Consider the following 16,405-nt stretch of genomic DNA (forward strand, 5'->3'; position numbering starts at 1 on the left):
TCCCTCTTACAGAATGAATAGTGTGACTTTCGAGTATGAGCAGTGCTGCTCTGTTCTGGCAATCATAGGGGTCTCAGACCACCACTGAAGTAGAAATTCCAATGCTGCGAATTTGTAATATTATCTTCATACCAGAATACCCTTCCAGAAGTAAGTGAATTGTCAGCTACAGAAAAAAATGTTGCAATGATTTCAGGGCTAAAAACACAGACATCTAATTCAGCAAATATAAGACCTGTTCATCTCAAGTCTTACGTGGGCTCCAATAATTCTCCATCCAGACAGATGTAATGTAGATAGCAGTTTATTTGTGACACAATATATAGCTTTTCATGTCATATTTTTGCATATATCAGTTTGCAGTTTTAGAATCTCTCGTATGGAAAAATAACATTCTATATTATATAAGTGAGTAGAAGAAATAAATATGCAATGCAATATAACCTTATGAGGTACAGAATCAGCTCAGTCTTTACTATATCATGAACGTCTACAGGAATAATCCGCAAATTGTGCATGCCTAAAAACTATTTATATCACTTCAGCTCTCAGCCATTAACAAAATGGGTCAGATTATATACGCCCAGATGGGTCCAAATTGTTTCTTTGTATTCGCATTGAGGTTTCTGGATAATCTGTCCATGTGCATTATCTCCATTTCATCAAGAGAGCTACAGTATGTAATATTCGGTAAACTTGCATAATAATGACCTGTTTTCAGTAGAGATCCAATACCCTCAGCTCTGCCCGGCTCTCACCTTGCTTAGCTGGCTCTGTGTGTAGAGGGATTTCTATGTAATGACAATGACATTTTACACTTTACAAGGACACACTGAGTAAATGTTAGCGCATTTCAAGCCGGTGATCACAGTAAACATGCAGAATGGGACATAGGTCATTATTTCTAAACTGTTGTCGATATTCCCCCGTGTCCGCGCTCAGTAGCAGACATCACTGCCTATTAAACAGAGCCCATAAAATCTTTACATGCACAATGTAAATTACTGTCAACGACCGCCACATGGTGTTATATAATGTACTATAGCAATGGAGATGGAAAATGTTTTCTAATTAGCCCGAGCATTCTTTCTTAGAGGGAAGGATATAACGAGAATCTAACTTGCTGTATGTTTAGCGTATGAAGAACCAAATACTGACTACTATATATTATAATTATGTTATATAAAATTCTATTAAACATATTGGAATATATGGTCAATCTGGAGGCTAGGTAGCCAAAAAACAAGAGGCGATACATGGCAACTAATGCGATTATGACGAGTTTAGAAAACTAAAGATAGGTTGTCGTGTGGTGCTGAACATTTTTCATTGACTTGCTCACCAAATGACATAAAAGAAGCAATAACTGTATAAGAAGGGTCTATGGATAGTGCAATGTTACCGGTAATGTAATATCGCTTCACAAAAGGAACTATCAAGTTATGAATACAAAACATCTGGCGGTATAAAAAGTACCCTAATAAATAGATAGGAACCACATTATTGATAAAAAAATGACTTGCCGTAAAAACAGTGCACTTTCTGATGCATTTTAATATTAGGGTGAGTATAGAGTTATTCACCCTTCTACAAACATAAATGATAATCATCCAGCTTTGTAATGATACAATAAAACATGCAGATTCAAGTATCAAGGTAGCATAGAATAATAGGGGCCATCATCTTCTCATGTTTACACTTCATCAACCAATTCCTTCTTTTCGCCTTCAGTAGGAGTGGAGACCTTCTCCAGAAGTCTGGATGATGTTGGTCTTGGAAGGGAAAATTCAGCCTACAAAAAAAAACAAATGCAGAAGATGGTAATTATTGGTGTGCTAAACCACAGGAAATAACAGCACACAACATGGTCCAAATGTATAAATCTACAAAAGCAAAATCACTAACAAGCAAATGAAAGACATACGTACTGACATAGGTGAACTATTCCATTTATATCAGTCTGTGACCCAACTACATGTACCATGAGTGGACAACCAAAAATGAAAACCACCTTACAATCGGCTTACAGTAGAACACGTTCGTTACTATTTTAGAAATAAAAAAAAAAAAAAAATAGACCATTGCCCGCCAAGTCCAACTTCTCACAGATCTAGCTAGTTAGTCTTGATGAGAGCAAGCTAAACACCTTTGATCAATTGAAGTCAATGTAGCCACACTGGTTAAAAAAAAAATCCCATGAGACAGTCAAAAAAATTCTGTACATGAAAATATTATAAACTTTTATTTTATTAATGTCAATTCTCAATATTATTAGTTATAAGATAACGCTAGATGACCTTGGAGTTCCACTGTTAATGAACCCCATGGGCATAGTTTAAGGCTTCATTTCTGTAGGTCAGTAAGGAAAAAATGGTTACGCGTTGACTGCCTTTCCTGGCTGATGACTTCTCCTCCAATGACAAGTAGATTATAATATCATTAAGAAACTATATATAAGAACAGGAGTTAGCCAAACGGGACAAATCATTTGGCCTCACGTTAAAGAATGCTTTTCTTATATTGAGCAAGGAACCATCTTTTCCTACAGAATTTTGAAAATAAATAGTCTGTATAATTGATTTTGTATTAAAGGGGTTTTAGACATACAGGAAAGTGGACGCCCTACATTATAACGCCCCACATTGTAAAATACCTAAAATAACAAACAAAGCAGATACTCAGCTCTGCTGGTTACCCACTACTGCTCGGGGTCTTTGGCTGCAGCGGTTTCATCACGTCAACAGCGCCCATCACAGCTGTAGGCGATAAATGAACTCAGCAGCTATCAAGAGGTAGATGTCATGAGATACTGAGCTTAGTAAATGGCTAGAGTGGTGATGATCTAAACGCTGCAGCCAATGCATCAAAAGCTGAGCAACAGAGGGGAGCCACTTCTGGTCGAGGGGAAGGTGAAGACCAGCTCCATTTGTTATTTTAGGCATTTTATAGCATTTGGTGTCCACTTTCCTGAATCTCCTTTAAATGTAAATATAATAATATTGTCATAGAAAATATTAAGAATTCCTCCCTCCCCCCAAACCCCTCTTCCCCCTCCCCTATACTATTTGTCAAGGAAACAAGAGCTGACACTCTAGAGAAGTGGCTTTTATGCAAATAGCAGGAGCCACCAAGTGTCCATTCTAATTAACATAAGAATGTAGTTCCTAGTAGCACAGGCCTGTGATAAATAGACACCTGAGCATATGGGAATGAAAGACAGAGGAAACAGCTCCTTTAAACTTCAAAGGAATGCTGTCACATTCCACACAATAGCGGGGTCACCCTCATTTGCAAAATCCTTTTTGCTCAACAGAAATCTGCAGCCGGACAGGCACTGACATCAAATATGGAATATCGGAGTTTCTATAACTCCGACTGTGATGGGACACATATTTTTAATGGCTGGGTTAGCCAAGGAACGATACGCATAATTTCCTTATCTGAGAGCCCTATGGGTGAGCTGTAACACCAGAGGGCAGAGATAACCCACGGCAGTTATGTCATGTCTAGTCTCTAAAGAAAGGTAAATTCGTAATAAAAATATGGTATCACTTGCGAGCTTTTGCGATCAACCAGCAAGAAGTTATCGCAGAAGTTAGAGATTTTAATAAAAACATGAAGGGTGGAGACCAATCCACGTGAGGTCATCACAGGGGGGGGTGTGGGCAGGTCCCCCCTTTGGCATAAAAGATCCAGCTGATGATTGATCTATACTCATGCTGTGAGATATATTCTATAAGCATGAGTTCCGTTGGATAACGGCCAAATCAATTGGAGCGCCTCCCCTTCAGCTAAACTGAATCATCTCTGCGATCTGTCTAGTAAGTCTTCTATTAATCCCTTTTATTTAGTGTAACTGTATACTCTGTATTGTATTGTCCCCCTTTGTAAAATCTTTGTATATTTTTTTCATAAACACTGCCTCCCTTTTGGATTAAATATAAAATGTAATAGTCCTGTTTCTTTTGCTCTGTAATCATTCCTTCCCCAAAGCCATATACTACCAAAAAGCAGGCGTCCGATCAGGCCTGTATTATATCTTAAAATTGATCGGTGGTGGCAGCGAATAATCGTAATTGGGCTATTGTGAAGCTGGCAGTGACCGTACGGGGGCGTATACACATATTCCATGCATTGGAATCCGGAGGTGTGTAAGCCATACGCTCACTGCGGGCTTGCCGATAGCTACGTAGTGAGTAATCGGGATCGTGCGTTTGCTGAATCCCTGACAATCCTGACAAATATAATTATAATAAGACCACCTACAGAGTAAAGAATCTTAGACCAATGATAGTTAAAGATTATGCAAATATTCATTCTTGACCACAGAAGAAAATATTACTAGATCTAAACCTCTGAACAGGTTTTTAAAATAAACCAATCTACTACTATAATAAAAAAACACACCTGAGGAAAGAAAAAAAAATTTAAAACACTGCAGATGAGCAAACCGATCTCCAGCAAATCAGCCAGCTGCCATTTTTCTGGATTTGAGGGACATGAAGGGGTATTACCGATTCTTACGCTACCTCCATGGTCGCAGGTCCCCAGTTCTCCATTCCAGTCTTTTCAAGTGACCACGTGAAGCTAATCACAAGCCTCAGATTAGCCTTGTAAGTGGAATGGAGCAATATAAGACAGTAAGACTGGCAGGAACAGGAGCTGCCGTGGATGCAACGTAAGAGGTGCAAGAACAGGTGAGGAAATATGAGTGTAAAGGTTTTTTTATTTCTTAGTTTTTTCCCTCCTTTCACAGCAATCAAGGCAGTTTCGATTCGGGTTGAATTTATTTGGACTAAACTGAATCTACTAATCAAATCTAAGTCAATCTGCCCAAATCGAATTTCAGAAGATTAGCTCATCACTAAATACACATACAAGGAAAAGGCCTACATGGCAAACTTGTTTTAATGTAATATTTAGTACAGATTTGTAAATTCATGATGTCTATTCTATTGTAACTGACTTTGATGTATCTCCATTATTTAATTGTCACTTACAGTTTTCTATGACTTTTATTCCCCAAAGATTAAACTACCATTTAAATTTTCCACCACTGACACATTTTATAAATGAGATCCATTACGTTTATGTTGTGTTCTATTACTACATCACAGTTCATGATGTAACAGATATAGAGATACTGTATGGGACTTTGGAGCTCATATCAGTTCAGCCCTGCTATTAACCAGAGTGGTCAGCGGCTATAAAGAGTGTCCCTAGTAGCATTGGGTTACAGGTCTCAGCAGGTCCATGAATTTCACGACATTGATTTAAATAGAAACTGAGTCATTACTAATTTATCCTGTGGTGGTGCTGCAGGATAAAAATACTTCAAGTTAAAAAATACTGCCCCCTATGCCTACACTCCTATGCATTAATTGTAAAAAGTGACCCAAATGAATAAGAATCCCTTTTTCATGGTCAGGGCTTAAGGTTGTCCCATGTGCTTTCTAGTCTCTGTCTAAAGCCCCCGTCTCACATAGCGAGATCGCTAGCGAGATCACTGCTGTGTCACGGTATTGGTGGCGCAACAGCGACCTCACCAGCGATGTCGCTATGTGTGACACTTTGCAGCGATCAGTTCCCTGCTGTGAGGTCGCTGATCGCTGCAAAGTGTCCTGCACCATTTTTTGGTCGTTGCCCTCCCGCTGGTCAGCACTAGTGTTGAGCATTCCGATACTGAAATATCGGGTATCGGCCGATATTCGCGGTATCGGAATTCCGATACTTAATTCCGATACTTTTTCCGAATACCGGAATCGGAAGTTCCCATAATACCTGCGCTCTGCAGTGTCTCTGAAGGATGACCAGCTGGATGGCAGTGCTCAGCTGCGATCCAGCCTGTCATCAGAATGCCATCCCAGCTTGAAAGAATTCTCCTGATTGTTTAAAAGCCGGCGGGTGGTAAAAAGCCGCCGGCTTTTAAACAATCACACAGCCCCATACTGCTTCCCCGCAGCCTCCCACCCCGATCCTCCGCTCCCCCCATCCTGATCGTAAGTTAGGACCGGGCGGGGAGCACAGCACCAAGGAGCGGGGAGCGAAGGACCTGGGCGGGGAAGCCGGCAATGAAAAGACTTCACCGCCGGCTTTCCCGTTGTGTGCTGCGCTTTCCCGCCGGTTATTTCAAATGAACAGTTGAGGTATCAGGTGATGCTGATCAGCTGTTCATTTGAAGTCCCCGAGGTGCCCTCAGAGGGTTCATGTGAGTTCATGCTTGACTGCATTGCATGAACTCACATGAACTTTCCCACGGCCGCACAGGTCAGCCTCACCTCCCAGACCATCAGCCCGTCATGATTAGTGTGTGTGCGGTGTCTGTGCGATGTCTGTGGGTGTGTGCGCGGTGTCTGTGCGATGTCTGCGAGTGTGTGCGGGTGAGCGCGTGCAGGCAGACATAGGCCGATGTGACACTACTACTCCCATCGGCCTATGTCTGTCCCCCGTCCACTCCTGCCAGCAGGATCAGCTCGATGGGAGCAGTAGTTCCCATCAGCCTGATCCTGCTATTTAAATTGCCCTACTGTATCCCCAATAAATTTTAAATACATTTCATTGTATTTCTGCTGCGATCCAGCCTGTCATTTCGATGTAGCAGAGCTGGAGCTGTCCTGGGAACCATGGAAAGGTAAGGATGATGTTGGTTTTTTATCATTTTTCTTTTATTGCAGGAGATCATTGGCTTCAGCTGGAATGGGCGTGATAGTAAGTATGGTTTAATTTACAACAATAAAGAATTGTGTGTTTATTTCAATTAAAGGACTTTATTCTGGGTGTTGTGTTTTTTTTAAATACTTTACTAGAAATTCATGGCGGTCATGTCTAATATTGGCGTGACCCCATGAATTTCGGGCTTAGGGCCAGCGGATAATACAAAGCTGGCCCTAACCCCTTTATTACCCAGTGAGCCACCGCACCAGGGCCCTGGATGAGTTGGGAACAGCGCCAGAAGATGGCGCTTCTATGAACGCGCCATTTTCCAGGGTGGCTGCGGACTGCAATTTGCAGCGGGGGGGTCCCAGAAAGCTTGGGTCTCCCTGCGCTGCAGATTCCATTCCCCAGCTGCCTAGTTGTACCTGGCTGGACACAAAAATAGGGAGAAGCCCCACGTATTTTTTTTATTTTTTATTATTTCAGGAAATTCATGAAATAATTAAAAAAAAATTGATGTGGGGCTTCGCCCTATATTTGTGTCCAGCCAGGTACAGCAGGCAGGAATGGGCTGCCCCCAACCACCAGCTGCCTATTTGCACCTGGTTGGACACAACAATATAGGGAAGCCCTTTTTTTCTTAATTATTTCATGAATTTCATGAAATAATTTAAAAAAAAAAAATACGTGGAGCTTCGCCCTATTTTTGTGTCCAGCCAGGTACAACTAGGCAGCTGGGGGCTGGAATCCGCAGCGCAGGGAGGCCCAAGCTTTCTGGGCCCCACCCGCTGCAAATTGCAGTCCACAGCCACCCCGGAAAATGGCGCGTTCATAGAAGCGCCATCTTCTGGCGCTGTACCCAACTCATCCAGGGCCCTGGTGCGGTGGCTCACTGGGTAATAAAGGGGTTAGGGCCAGCTTGGCATTATCAGCTGGCCCTAAGCCCGAAATTCATGGGGTCACGCCAATATTAGACATGACCGCCATGAATTTCTAGTAAAGTATTTAAAAAAAAAACACAAACACCCAGAATAAAGTCCTTTAATTGAAATAAACACACAATTCTTTATTGTTCTAAATTAAACCATACTTACCATCACGCCCATTCCAGCTGAAGCCAACGATCTCCTGCAATAAAAGAAAAATAATAAACCAACATCATCCTTACCTTTCCATGGTTCCCAGGACAGTTTCAGCTCTGCTACATCGAGATGACAGGCTGGACCGCTGCAGAACGCTGCCATCCAGCCTGTCATCCCGCGGACACGGAGAAGCGCAGGCATGCTTGCGCTCCTCAGTGTCAGGCTGTGACGGCATCCAGATGAGCCGAGTCGCTCACGCTCACCGCACGTGAGAGACTCGGCTCATCTGGATGCCGTCACAGCCTGACACTGAGGAGCGCAAGCATGCCTGCGCTTCTCAGTGTCCGCGGGATGACAGGCTGGATGGCAGCGTTCTGCTGCGGTCCAGCCTGTCATCTCGATGTAGCAGAGCTGGAGCTGTCCTGGGAACCATGGGAAGGTAAAGATGATGTTGCTTTATTATTTTTCTTTTATTGCAGGAGATCGTTGGCTTCAGCTGGAATGGGCGTGATGGTAAGTATGGTTTAATTTAGAACAATAAAGAATTGTGTGTTTATTTCAATTAAAGGATTTTATTCTGGGTGTTTGTGTTTTTTTTTAACTTTAACTATGGGGTTAGTAATGGGGGTGTCTTATAGACGCCTCTCCATTACTAACCTGGGCTTGATGTCAGCTGGCATTATAAGCTGACATCAACCCCAACCCTATTACCCCACTGCCACCGCTACAGTGCAGTGGGAAGAGTGAGGCTAAGTGCCAGAATTGGCGCATCCTATGGATGCGCCATTTCTGGGGCGGCTGACGGCTGGTGTTTCTAGCCTGGGAGGGGGCCAATATTCATGGCACCCTTCCTGGGCTATTAATATCAGCCCCCAGCTGTCTGCCTAGCCTTTGCTAGCTATTAAAATAGGGGGGACCCCACATCATTTTTTGGGGGGGTCCCCCATTTTAATAGCTAGTAAAGGCTAGGTATTCAGCTGGGGGCTGATATTAGTAGCCTGGGGAGCTCCGTGGGTATTACCCCCTTCCCAGGCTTCAAACATCTGCCCCAGCCGTCTGCTTAACCTCCGCTGGAGCCTAAAATTACGGGGAACCCCACGACAATTTTTTTTTTTAATAAATCCTTTATTTTAACACTAAATGACAAGTACAGTAAGCAACACTGTCACTGTACTTCATATATATGTGACTAACATGTTTCTATCTATCTAATCTATGTGTGAAGCTCTATTCTTTCTGTTATAAATTGTCGGGTACCGGTGTATGCCGCTGCTGAATTGCCGGCTTTTCATGTTTCACTGTGAGCACTGTTCCCATCGATTTGGGCAACCACCTCCCCCAATACATTCTACATTATTGTTAGTTGTTTTCCTTCATGCAGAATTAACCTACAATGAAAGAAAGGGTTTATTTTCATTCCGATATTTATGTCCCATTGACTTGCATTGGTTTCCGGTATTGGAATCGGCGATATCCGATACTTTTTGGGTATCAGCCCGATCCAATCCGATCCGATATTTCCTGATATCGGAAGGTATCGCTCAACACTAGTCAGCACACATCGCTGTGTGTGACCAGCGGGAGCAGCGATCAGGCTGGTAACCATGATAAACATCGGGTTACTAGGGGCACACGCGCACTTAGTAACCCGCTGTTTATCATGGTTACGAGCCTGCTAAAGTGAGCAGTAACCTCCCGCTCACCGTAGCAGAGTGGTAACCATGATAAACAACGGGTTACTAGGTGCGCGTGTGCCCCCTAGTAACCCGATGTTTATCATGGTTACCAGCCTGCTCCTGCTTCAGCAGGCTGGTAACCAGGAGCAGGACATTGTGGAAAGATTCTTTCCACGATGTCGCTGCTCCCCTGATCGTTGGTGAGCCTGCCTGTTTGACTGCTCACCAGCAACCACATAGCGACGCAGCAACGATCCCTGACAGGTCGTATCGTTGTCGGGATCGTTGCAGCGTCGCTAAGTGTGACGGGGCCTTAAGACTTGTGCATTATCACACTTTCAGACACTACACCGGCAAGCAGTATAATTATGGGCCAGGCTGTAGTGGTGATCATCAGTGGTTAAAATGTCAGCCTGGTAATCTTATTGTTTTTTGAGGTACCTCCTCTAGCTCCCAAACCATAATCTTCAAATATTTAGCATATCGCTAGAGCATTAAATCCTTAAATCAGCAGCTCTTATTTTTGAAAAAAAAAAGGTCTTTATCGCACTTAAATCCTAGCTTCTGTTCTTAACAGGCGCCATGACGTTGTTAATGATGATTGGAGATGTGGCCTCATTATTCCACATCTTGTCCTGGTGCAGTTCCCGAATATGACCTACTATCAAGACTTGTCTACGTAAAGCTGTCAAGGTATATGTTACAGAGCTAATTATCACATTACAACTAGAAGTCACTGTGCTACAAGTAATTAATCCTAATCATTACCTCAGCGCCTCAGCCCTGCATTTGCTCTTATTCCTTGTTCTAGTGGACTAAGCCAATGAAATAGTTAAATCCATTAAGAAATATGGACAGACTAAATGCACATTGCTTCTACACGTCTGACACCTACTGGCCCATGGACATGTTGCATATGGTCTTTCCTTGTGTCATAGTCTCTGCAGTTCTTGTCTTTGTCCTGCTCCAGCATTTTATATTCGCACATCTCCCCAAATTCATAGCACTTGGTCACCTTAATGTTAGTTACACAGTAGTGCCACATGTCCATCAAGTTCAACCGAGGGATGGGAAAGGATAAAGGCAATGCGGTATAGGTGCATTTATAGTCCATGATCCAGTTTGCCCTAGAAAGCAGGTTTTTTTCCTCTTGATCAACATTCACAACAAGAATTCTGGTTATTCTCTAGTCTTTTCATTGAGGACTATTAGTATGGAAAGTTTGTTTTTTTTTCAAAGAAAGAAAGGGAACACATTTATCATAACAGTGAGGCATAGTGCTCATCTTTGAAGGCATTTAACATACAGTGAGATTTACACCTATATTGTGATCACCATCCTTAAAGGGTTATTCTCAAGTTGTCTCTTGGGCAGTACACAGCTTTCCAGTTTCTATCACTTCCTGTTTTCTGGTGGGACGGTCACTACTCCATGAGTGACAGTTCTGGTGAGTAGCAGAGCTGTAGTATTAGTAGAACTATAAAACTCAGCACAAGTTGTGCTGTAACACCTTCAGCTATCAGGTCCCCCAAATCGCTATCAGTGATTTGTTCTGCAGTGTATGCTATCACTATATATATACACACAGAAATGAGAGGGCATTTTGAACAAGCATACAGCTCCAAAAATGGTTGGCCATGATTAGGAGAACTGGTCTGAAAGCAGCCAATGATGCAAGCTGGTGATTTTGCAGGATTTATAACAGCAACTTGTCAGGAGCTGGGAGATAGTGGGAGAGAGAAAAGCAGGTAATTGCTGTATAGAAATCAATGGGCTGGAGTGTGGTAGCTGGAATATTAGGAGTTAACCCCTCTCCTCTGCTTGATGTAATATAACTACTGTGCACAGTTGGCCAGGGTTTGTTCAATCACTAGTGATCAAAAGCCATGAAAACCAGCTGTACACTATGAAAAATAAAAGCTGTCAATACAGGAGAATGACAGCGGATAGAAAAAGCAAGTAAATTGCAAACTTGCTTATTTTCATGCTGTCTAACTAACATTTGACAGGTACTCACGTTACCAAGTGCCTCACCATGTATCACCTATTCTAGGAGTGCCATGACTGATAGCAATAATTTCCCTGTATCAAATACTGAAAATGACTGACAACAGAATGTATAGTCACCACCTCCCCTGTATAAAACAGTGGCTATTACATTTCAATATAATTTTGTACAAAATGCTCTTTAATAGGACATAAATTTCTTCATAGGCAATTCCTACTGAGACAATTGGTGGCAGCAAAAAACCCCAGCACAGTGTCAATCAGCATGCACTTACTATGAAATAACCCACTATTACATTGAATGGAGACTGATTGCTGCAGCTACACCTTACTGACTTATGTAGAGCTTATTGTTCTGTAGACGTCTCACACAAAAGGCTGACTTATGATGAACCCACAATTTTCCTTATTAGCCCCTCTATTATGACCAGTAGGATTTTTATATATAAAATGGTATAATGCACATTCTCCTCACATTTGATCATTGGTAGGTAGAAAACAAGTGGACATAAAAGCATTCAGTAAATTGCAGACCATTTTAAAGGGAACCAGCTCCCCCCGAACTGCCACCATGTATTTATTGCCATCTTCATACCCCTTCCTAACAAGCCCATTTTTATTGCCTTGTGATTTTATCATTATGCCAAAAATCAGTTTTATAGCTGTGGTGGTGATAAGTGGGTGACTAGTCATGGAGGTGTGGCATTCCCCAGACTAATCGTCCCACTAATCATATTATCACACCCCTGTGTTACATGATTGTTGGGAAACTATCTCCCTGATAAAGCGCAATAAGCTGGGTGTACATGCTGCGCATGCCCAAGGAGACAACAGTGACGTAGGACACAGCTCGCCGTGAGATTTCCAGTGGTAACAACTGTCAGAGTGCTGCATCACTACTACCCCTCTGGGCATGCGCAGTGCGCTGATGAAGCGGATATATTACAAAATCAATAAGACAATAAAATGAGCTTGTTAGGAAGGGTACAATTGTAATAATAAACACATGGTAGCGGTTTGGGACCTAGGGAAGCTCTCAAGTTCCCTTTAATAATCTCATACACATTAAATTAAAGAGAAATTGTGTAACAGGCTAATGTGCATGGGGGCCTCTCGACACCCCTGACAGATAATGTCAGGAAAGAAGGATCTAGCATGTTTGATTTCCAAAGGTCTATAAGTTTGTACGGGAGATAAGCGGTTGCCAGAAGACTATGGCAGTAGTTCAGTCAAAAAGAACACTGGGGTACTCGACCAAACCGAACACTCCTATGATAGATGTTGGCCAAACGACTATACAGCCGACAGCTATCTAATGTGTATGGGGGCCTTTAGTACAAGACATAATGACTAAACAACATGATCTTCATTACTGGCTGATTCTCAGAGAAAAAAAAATGCTGCACTTTACATTGCTGGAGAACAGTATAGTTTTTAGAGAGTGATGAATAAGACAAAAATGGACTGAAGGTAATGTCTGTGATGGTAAATTGCACTTGGGGGCCGAGATCGCGGCTGTTAGGGTACGCTCTCACGAGCATTGATTCTCTCATGCGAGAGAATCTGCTCGATTATGGTAATGACACTCGGCTCAAACTCTGATCAGGGTGTCAGCTTAGTGATCTGATTCTCTCGCATGAGAGAAACGTATTACAGGTGCGGAGAAGATGGGGAACTTAATTTCTCCATCTTCTTCATTGTCTGTGTCCAAGTGCAGTCCGATATTTTACACGAATCCCTAGACTTGAATAGGTGTGCGGGCTCAGATTTGCAGAGCCACTGGCATGAGAAAAAGAAATGCTGATCAGCACTGCCCCATTATATCACATTACTTTAAGTGATATCCGACAAAACATCGGATAGCACGCGTCCGATGTATAAGCTTGTGTGAGCGAGCCCTTAGGTTAGGGATACAGAGCTGTTAGGGGACATGTGGCGCTGCACTGAGAAATCCCATCTAATGATTGTTGTGCTGTGATCTGCAAACTACATTAAGTATAGCTAAACAAAATTAATCACTGTTGCAGTTGTCGCTCACATATTTCAATGCAAGTCATGTGACCCTTGCGACTTGCATGCAAACTATTGAAAATTTGGCTGACTTTTTATCGCAGATAAGTTGCAGATAAGTCACCATTCATACAAATACTTTTGGCAGCTCGGATTGCCCGAGAATTGCTATCACATGACTAGTCACATGTGTTTCTAGCCTTATACAAGCATATAAAGGTCTAACAGTGCTTAAAATATAAGATCATCTGAATCCATGACAATCCATCAGATCTCCAAATACAGTACAATGAATGACATAGTACAAACTTATATTAAATTTGTTTGCAGATGATCACCAATATGGCCGTCAATGTTGCATAAAAGATTAAAAAAAATGCTAAAAACATGTTTGATATTATTCATGATCTTATAGCTTTACCTGATTTTGGTCATTCATGTTTCCATCATGGCCTTCATCTTCATCTTCTTCTTTCCCATAAATATCACCGTTAATTTGCCCATTGCCTTCACCATGTGTGTCTACTGAATTTAAATGCTGATCTTCTTCCCAATGTCCATTTCCATAATTATTAATCACATCTTCTGAATCATTGTGCATCTTCCCATGATCTGCTTCCACTTCATGACTTACCATACTATGCTCCTCATTTTCACCTGTTTCTTCTTCATGGAGTTGTTCTTCTTGAACATTATTATGGTCATCTTCTGGTTCTTCTGCTTCTTCAGCAGTCCCATCGGCATCTTGAACCTCATTTTCTCTTACTTCTTCTTCAACTGTTTCGGCCACTCTCTGTAATAATTGAAGATCCATTAGAGATAACAGTTAGAGAGCCACCGGTTGATGATTATGTCTGTAAAGTACTGAGTTATGAAGCGTATATGAATATTTTAATATGAGAGAAGACCTCTAATGAAATCCTTGTAATGCATGGTAATATAGAATGACTTGTGATACTAACCTTACAAGGGGATTGATGTTTTGTGGATTTACTTACTCATGGGAAACAAAGACAATTCTAACAAGAAATAGTATGCTAGGAACCAGTTGTTTTTCGAACCCAAGATTTGAGAACATTGTTGTCCAAACCTTCTCCTACAAGAATTTTATTTGAAATCCCCGCCTATATGCTTAATTATCATATAACCCCCCTCCCCAGCACGTCACAGGGCCCTGTGATGTGCACTGTGCTCCCTGACTTCCTGGGCATGCGCAAAGTGCCGCTCACATAGAGCGAGCTTTGCTTCATCCCGGCCCCGTCTGCCTGAAAACTGCGCCGCAGATTTATATTGTGTAGGCGCCGGGGAGTCGCTGTCACTTCTCGGCGCCTGCGCAATAGAACCCTGCAGCACAGTGCACAGAGAGACGGGCCGGGAAGAAGCAAAGTGCACTCTATGTGTGCGGCGCTTTGCGCATGCCCAGAAGTCAGGGAGCACAGTGCACGTCATAGGGCCCTGTGACGTGCTTGGGAGGAGGGGGAATATGATAATTAAGCATATAGGCGGGGATTTGCCGGGGATTTGGGGGAACAATAAGCACATAGGCAGTGGTTGCTTGGCGTCCCCCAGACGGCAAGCCTGTACAAAATTGAATTGATTAAAGTGCTTTTCTCTGCAATCAGACCTCTGCTATGGGCCATACAGGTATGTATAGATTTACTTTTCTATACACTGTATGGTCATAGTAGAGGTCTGATAACTCCAAAGTGGTGACAAATTCCCTTTAAAGGGTTGTTTAGGATTAAGATATTGATGACCTATCCCTCTATAGGACAGGTCATCGATATTAGATCAGAGAGATTCTGATGCCCAGCACCCCCACAATCAGCAGTTACCAAGTTCCACAGCCCCTAAAGTACACAGCTGTAGAGTTCCAGCTAAATACAATTCCAGGAGCCACAGCTTCAGGTATCCGATAAATTGGAGTGCTGGGTACAAGACCCCCACGATCTGATATTGAGGTACGTAAATTAATGAAATTATAAAATTTGGAAATCTGTCAGCAAGTGTTCCTTTCACCCTTAGCAAACCTATAAGAACTAGTATATTCTTAAAACAAGTATAAACAATGTGGAATATAGCTTTCAAGTACAATAAATATGTTTCATTCTAGCTTTAAAAAGCGACTTTTCGCTAGATAGCGCACCAATATCAAAGAACTAAGATGGGTAAAAAGAGATGGCGGGAACGGATTCACAGGACCAGGTCCACTGGACGAGTCGGTAATTTGTGGCCTCTGGATGGGAGCCGTGACAATCGCCTTTTATCTGATGGCATCCCCAGCTCCTTTTTTGATTAGCCAGCCTGACGCACATAAGACGCCGCACCAGGCTGGCTAATCAAAAGAAGATCCCTGGTTTATTTAAAAAATAAAGCACATTCCAGAAAGCTGAAATGTAATTAGAGGAGTGTACTGGAGACAAAAGTAGATTTCCAGTCCAGTAATCCTAGATATAGGCCGGTTAAAGGGCTATTTTGTAAACAGTCCATAGACCAAGGGCCCATAACTGTGTAATTGCTAATTTGTGTCTCCTTATCGTAATATATTAATCAATATTTGATCACTTTCTGCCGCAATATGAAAAGTCTTATGTAATACATGAAAGCATTTTCAGCTCAAACCTCCTACTTAGAGATTCCTGGCGAGTATTTGCCCTGGAGTTAGTTATTTATAAAAGGAAAAATGAAATAATTAGTCATGGTCAGAGAATGATGATGACCAGCTTCAAACACTGCTTTTGCTTTGGACATTGCATACATTATTGGCATTCCCTTTAATGTCTGGCAGCCACTGTCTGAACTCAGTCACCCTTTGCTAATTTACTTACTTGGAAATCATCTCACAGTGTATTTATTGTACAGAAAAATACTGAATGTAACACTAGTTAATGAGCTAATTACAATAGATGCTGGAATGTGTCTGCAGCGATATTACTAGTCAGGAACCTGATGGGGGAAGTAGTACCCTTTACCACG

The 16,405-nt window shown here is 42.2% G+C and overlaps 1 protein-coding gene across 3 annotated transcripts in view; it reads right to left on the reverse strand.

The window, feature by feature from the left end:
- Positions 1-351: 351 nt before the first annotated feature.
- The window catches only part of DCDC2 (doublecortin domain containing 2), a 172,441-nt gene continuing 156,387 nt past the window's right edge, over positions 352-16,405 (reverse strand). Inside the window, exons 10-11 of one of the 3 annotated variants that reach the window (XM_073678850.1) lie at positions 14,064-14,222; positions 352-1,792 (exon numbers count right to left, since the gene is read on the reverse strand). In XM_073678850.1, coding sequence (XP_073534951.1) covers positions 1,694-1,792; positions 14,064-14,222 — 258 coding nt within the window. In that variant the 3' untranslated portion in view covers positions 352-1,693. Of the gene's footprint in view, positions 1,793-13,850; positions 14,223-16,405 lie in introns of all 3 variants that reach the window. The other 2 variants (XM_073678848.1, XM_073678849.1) reach the window with 2 other exon arrangements.

This window comes from Phyllobates terribilis, unplaced genomic scaffold, assembly GCF_046119375.1.
Source record: "Phyllobates terribilis strain yellow unplaced genomic scaffold, ASM4611937v1 Scaffold_4__5_contigs__length_816908805, whole genome shotgun sequence".
In the NCBI taxonomy this organism is placed as follows: Eukaryota; Metazoa; Chordata; class Amphibia; order Anura; family Dendrobatidae; genus Phyllobates; species Phyllobates terribilis.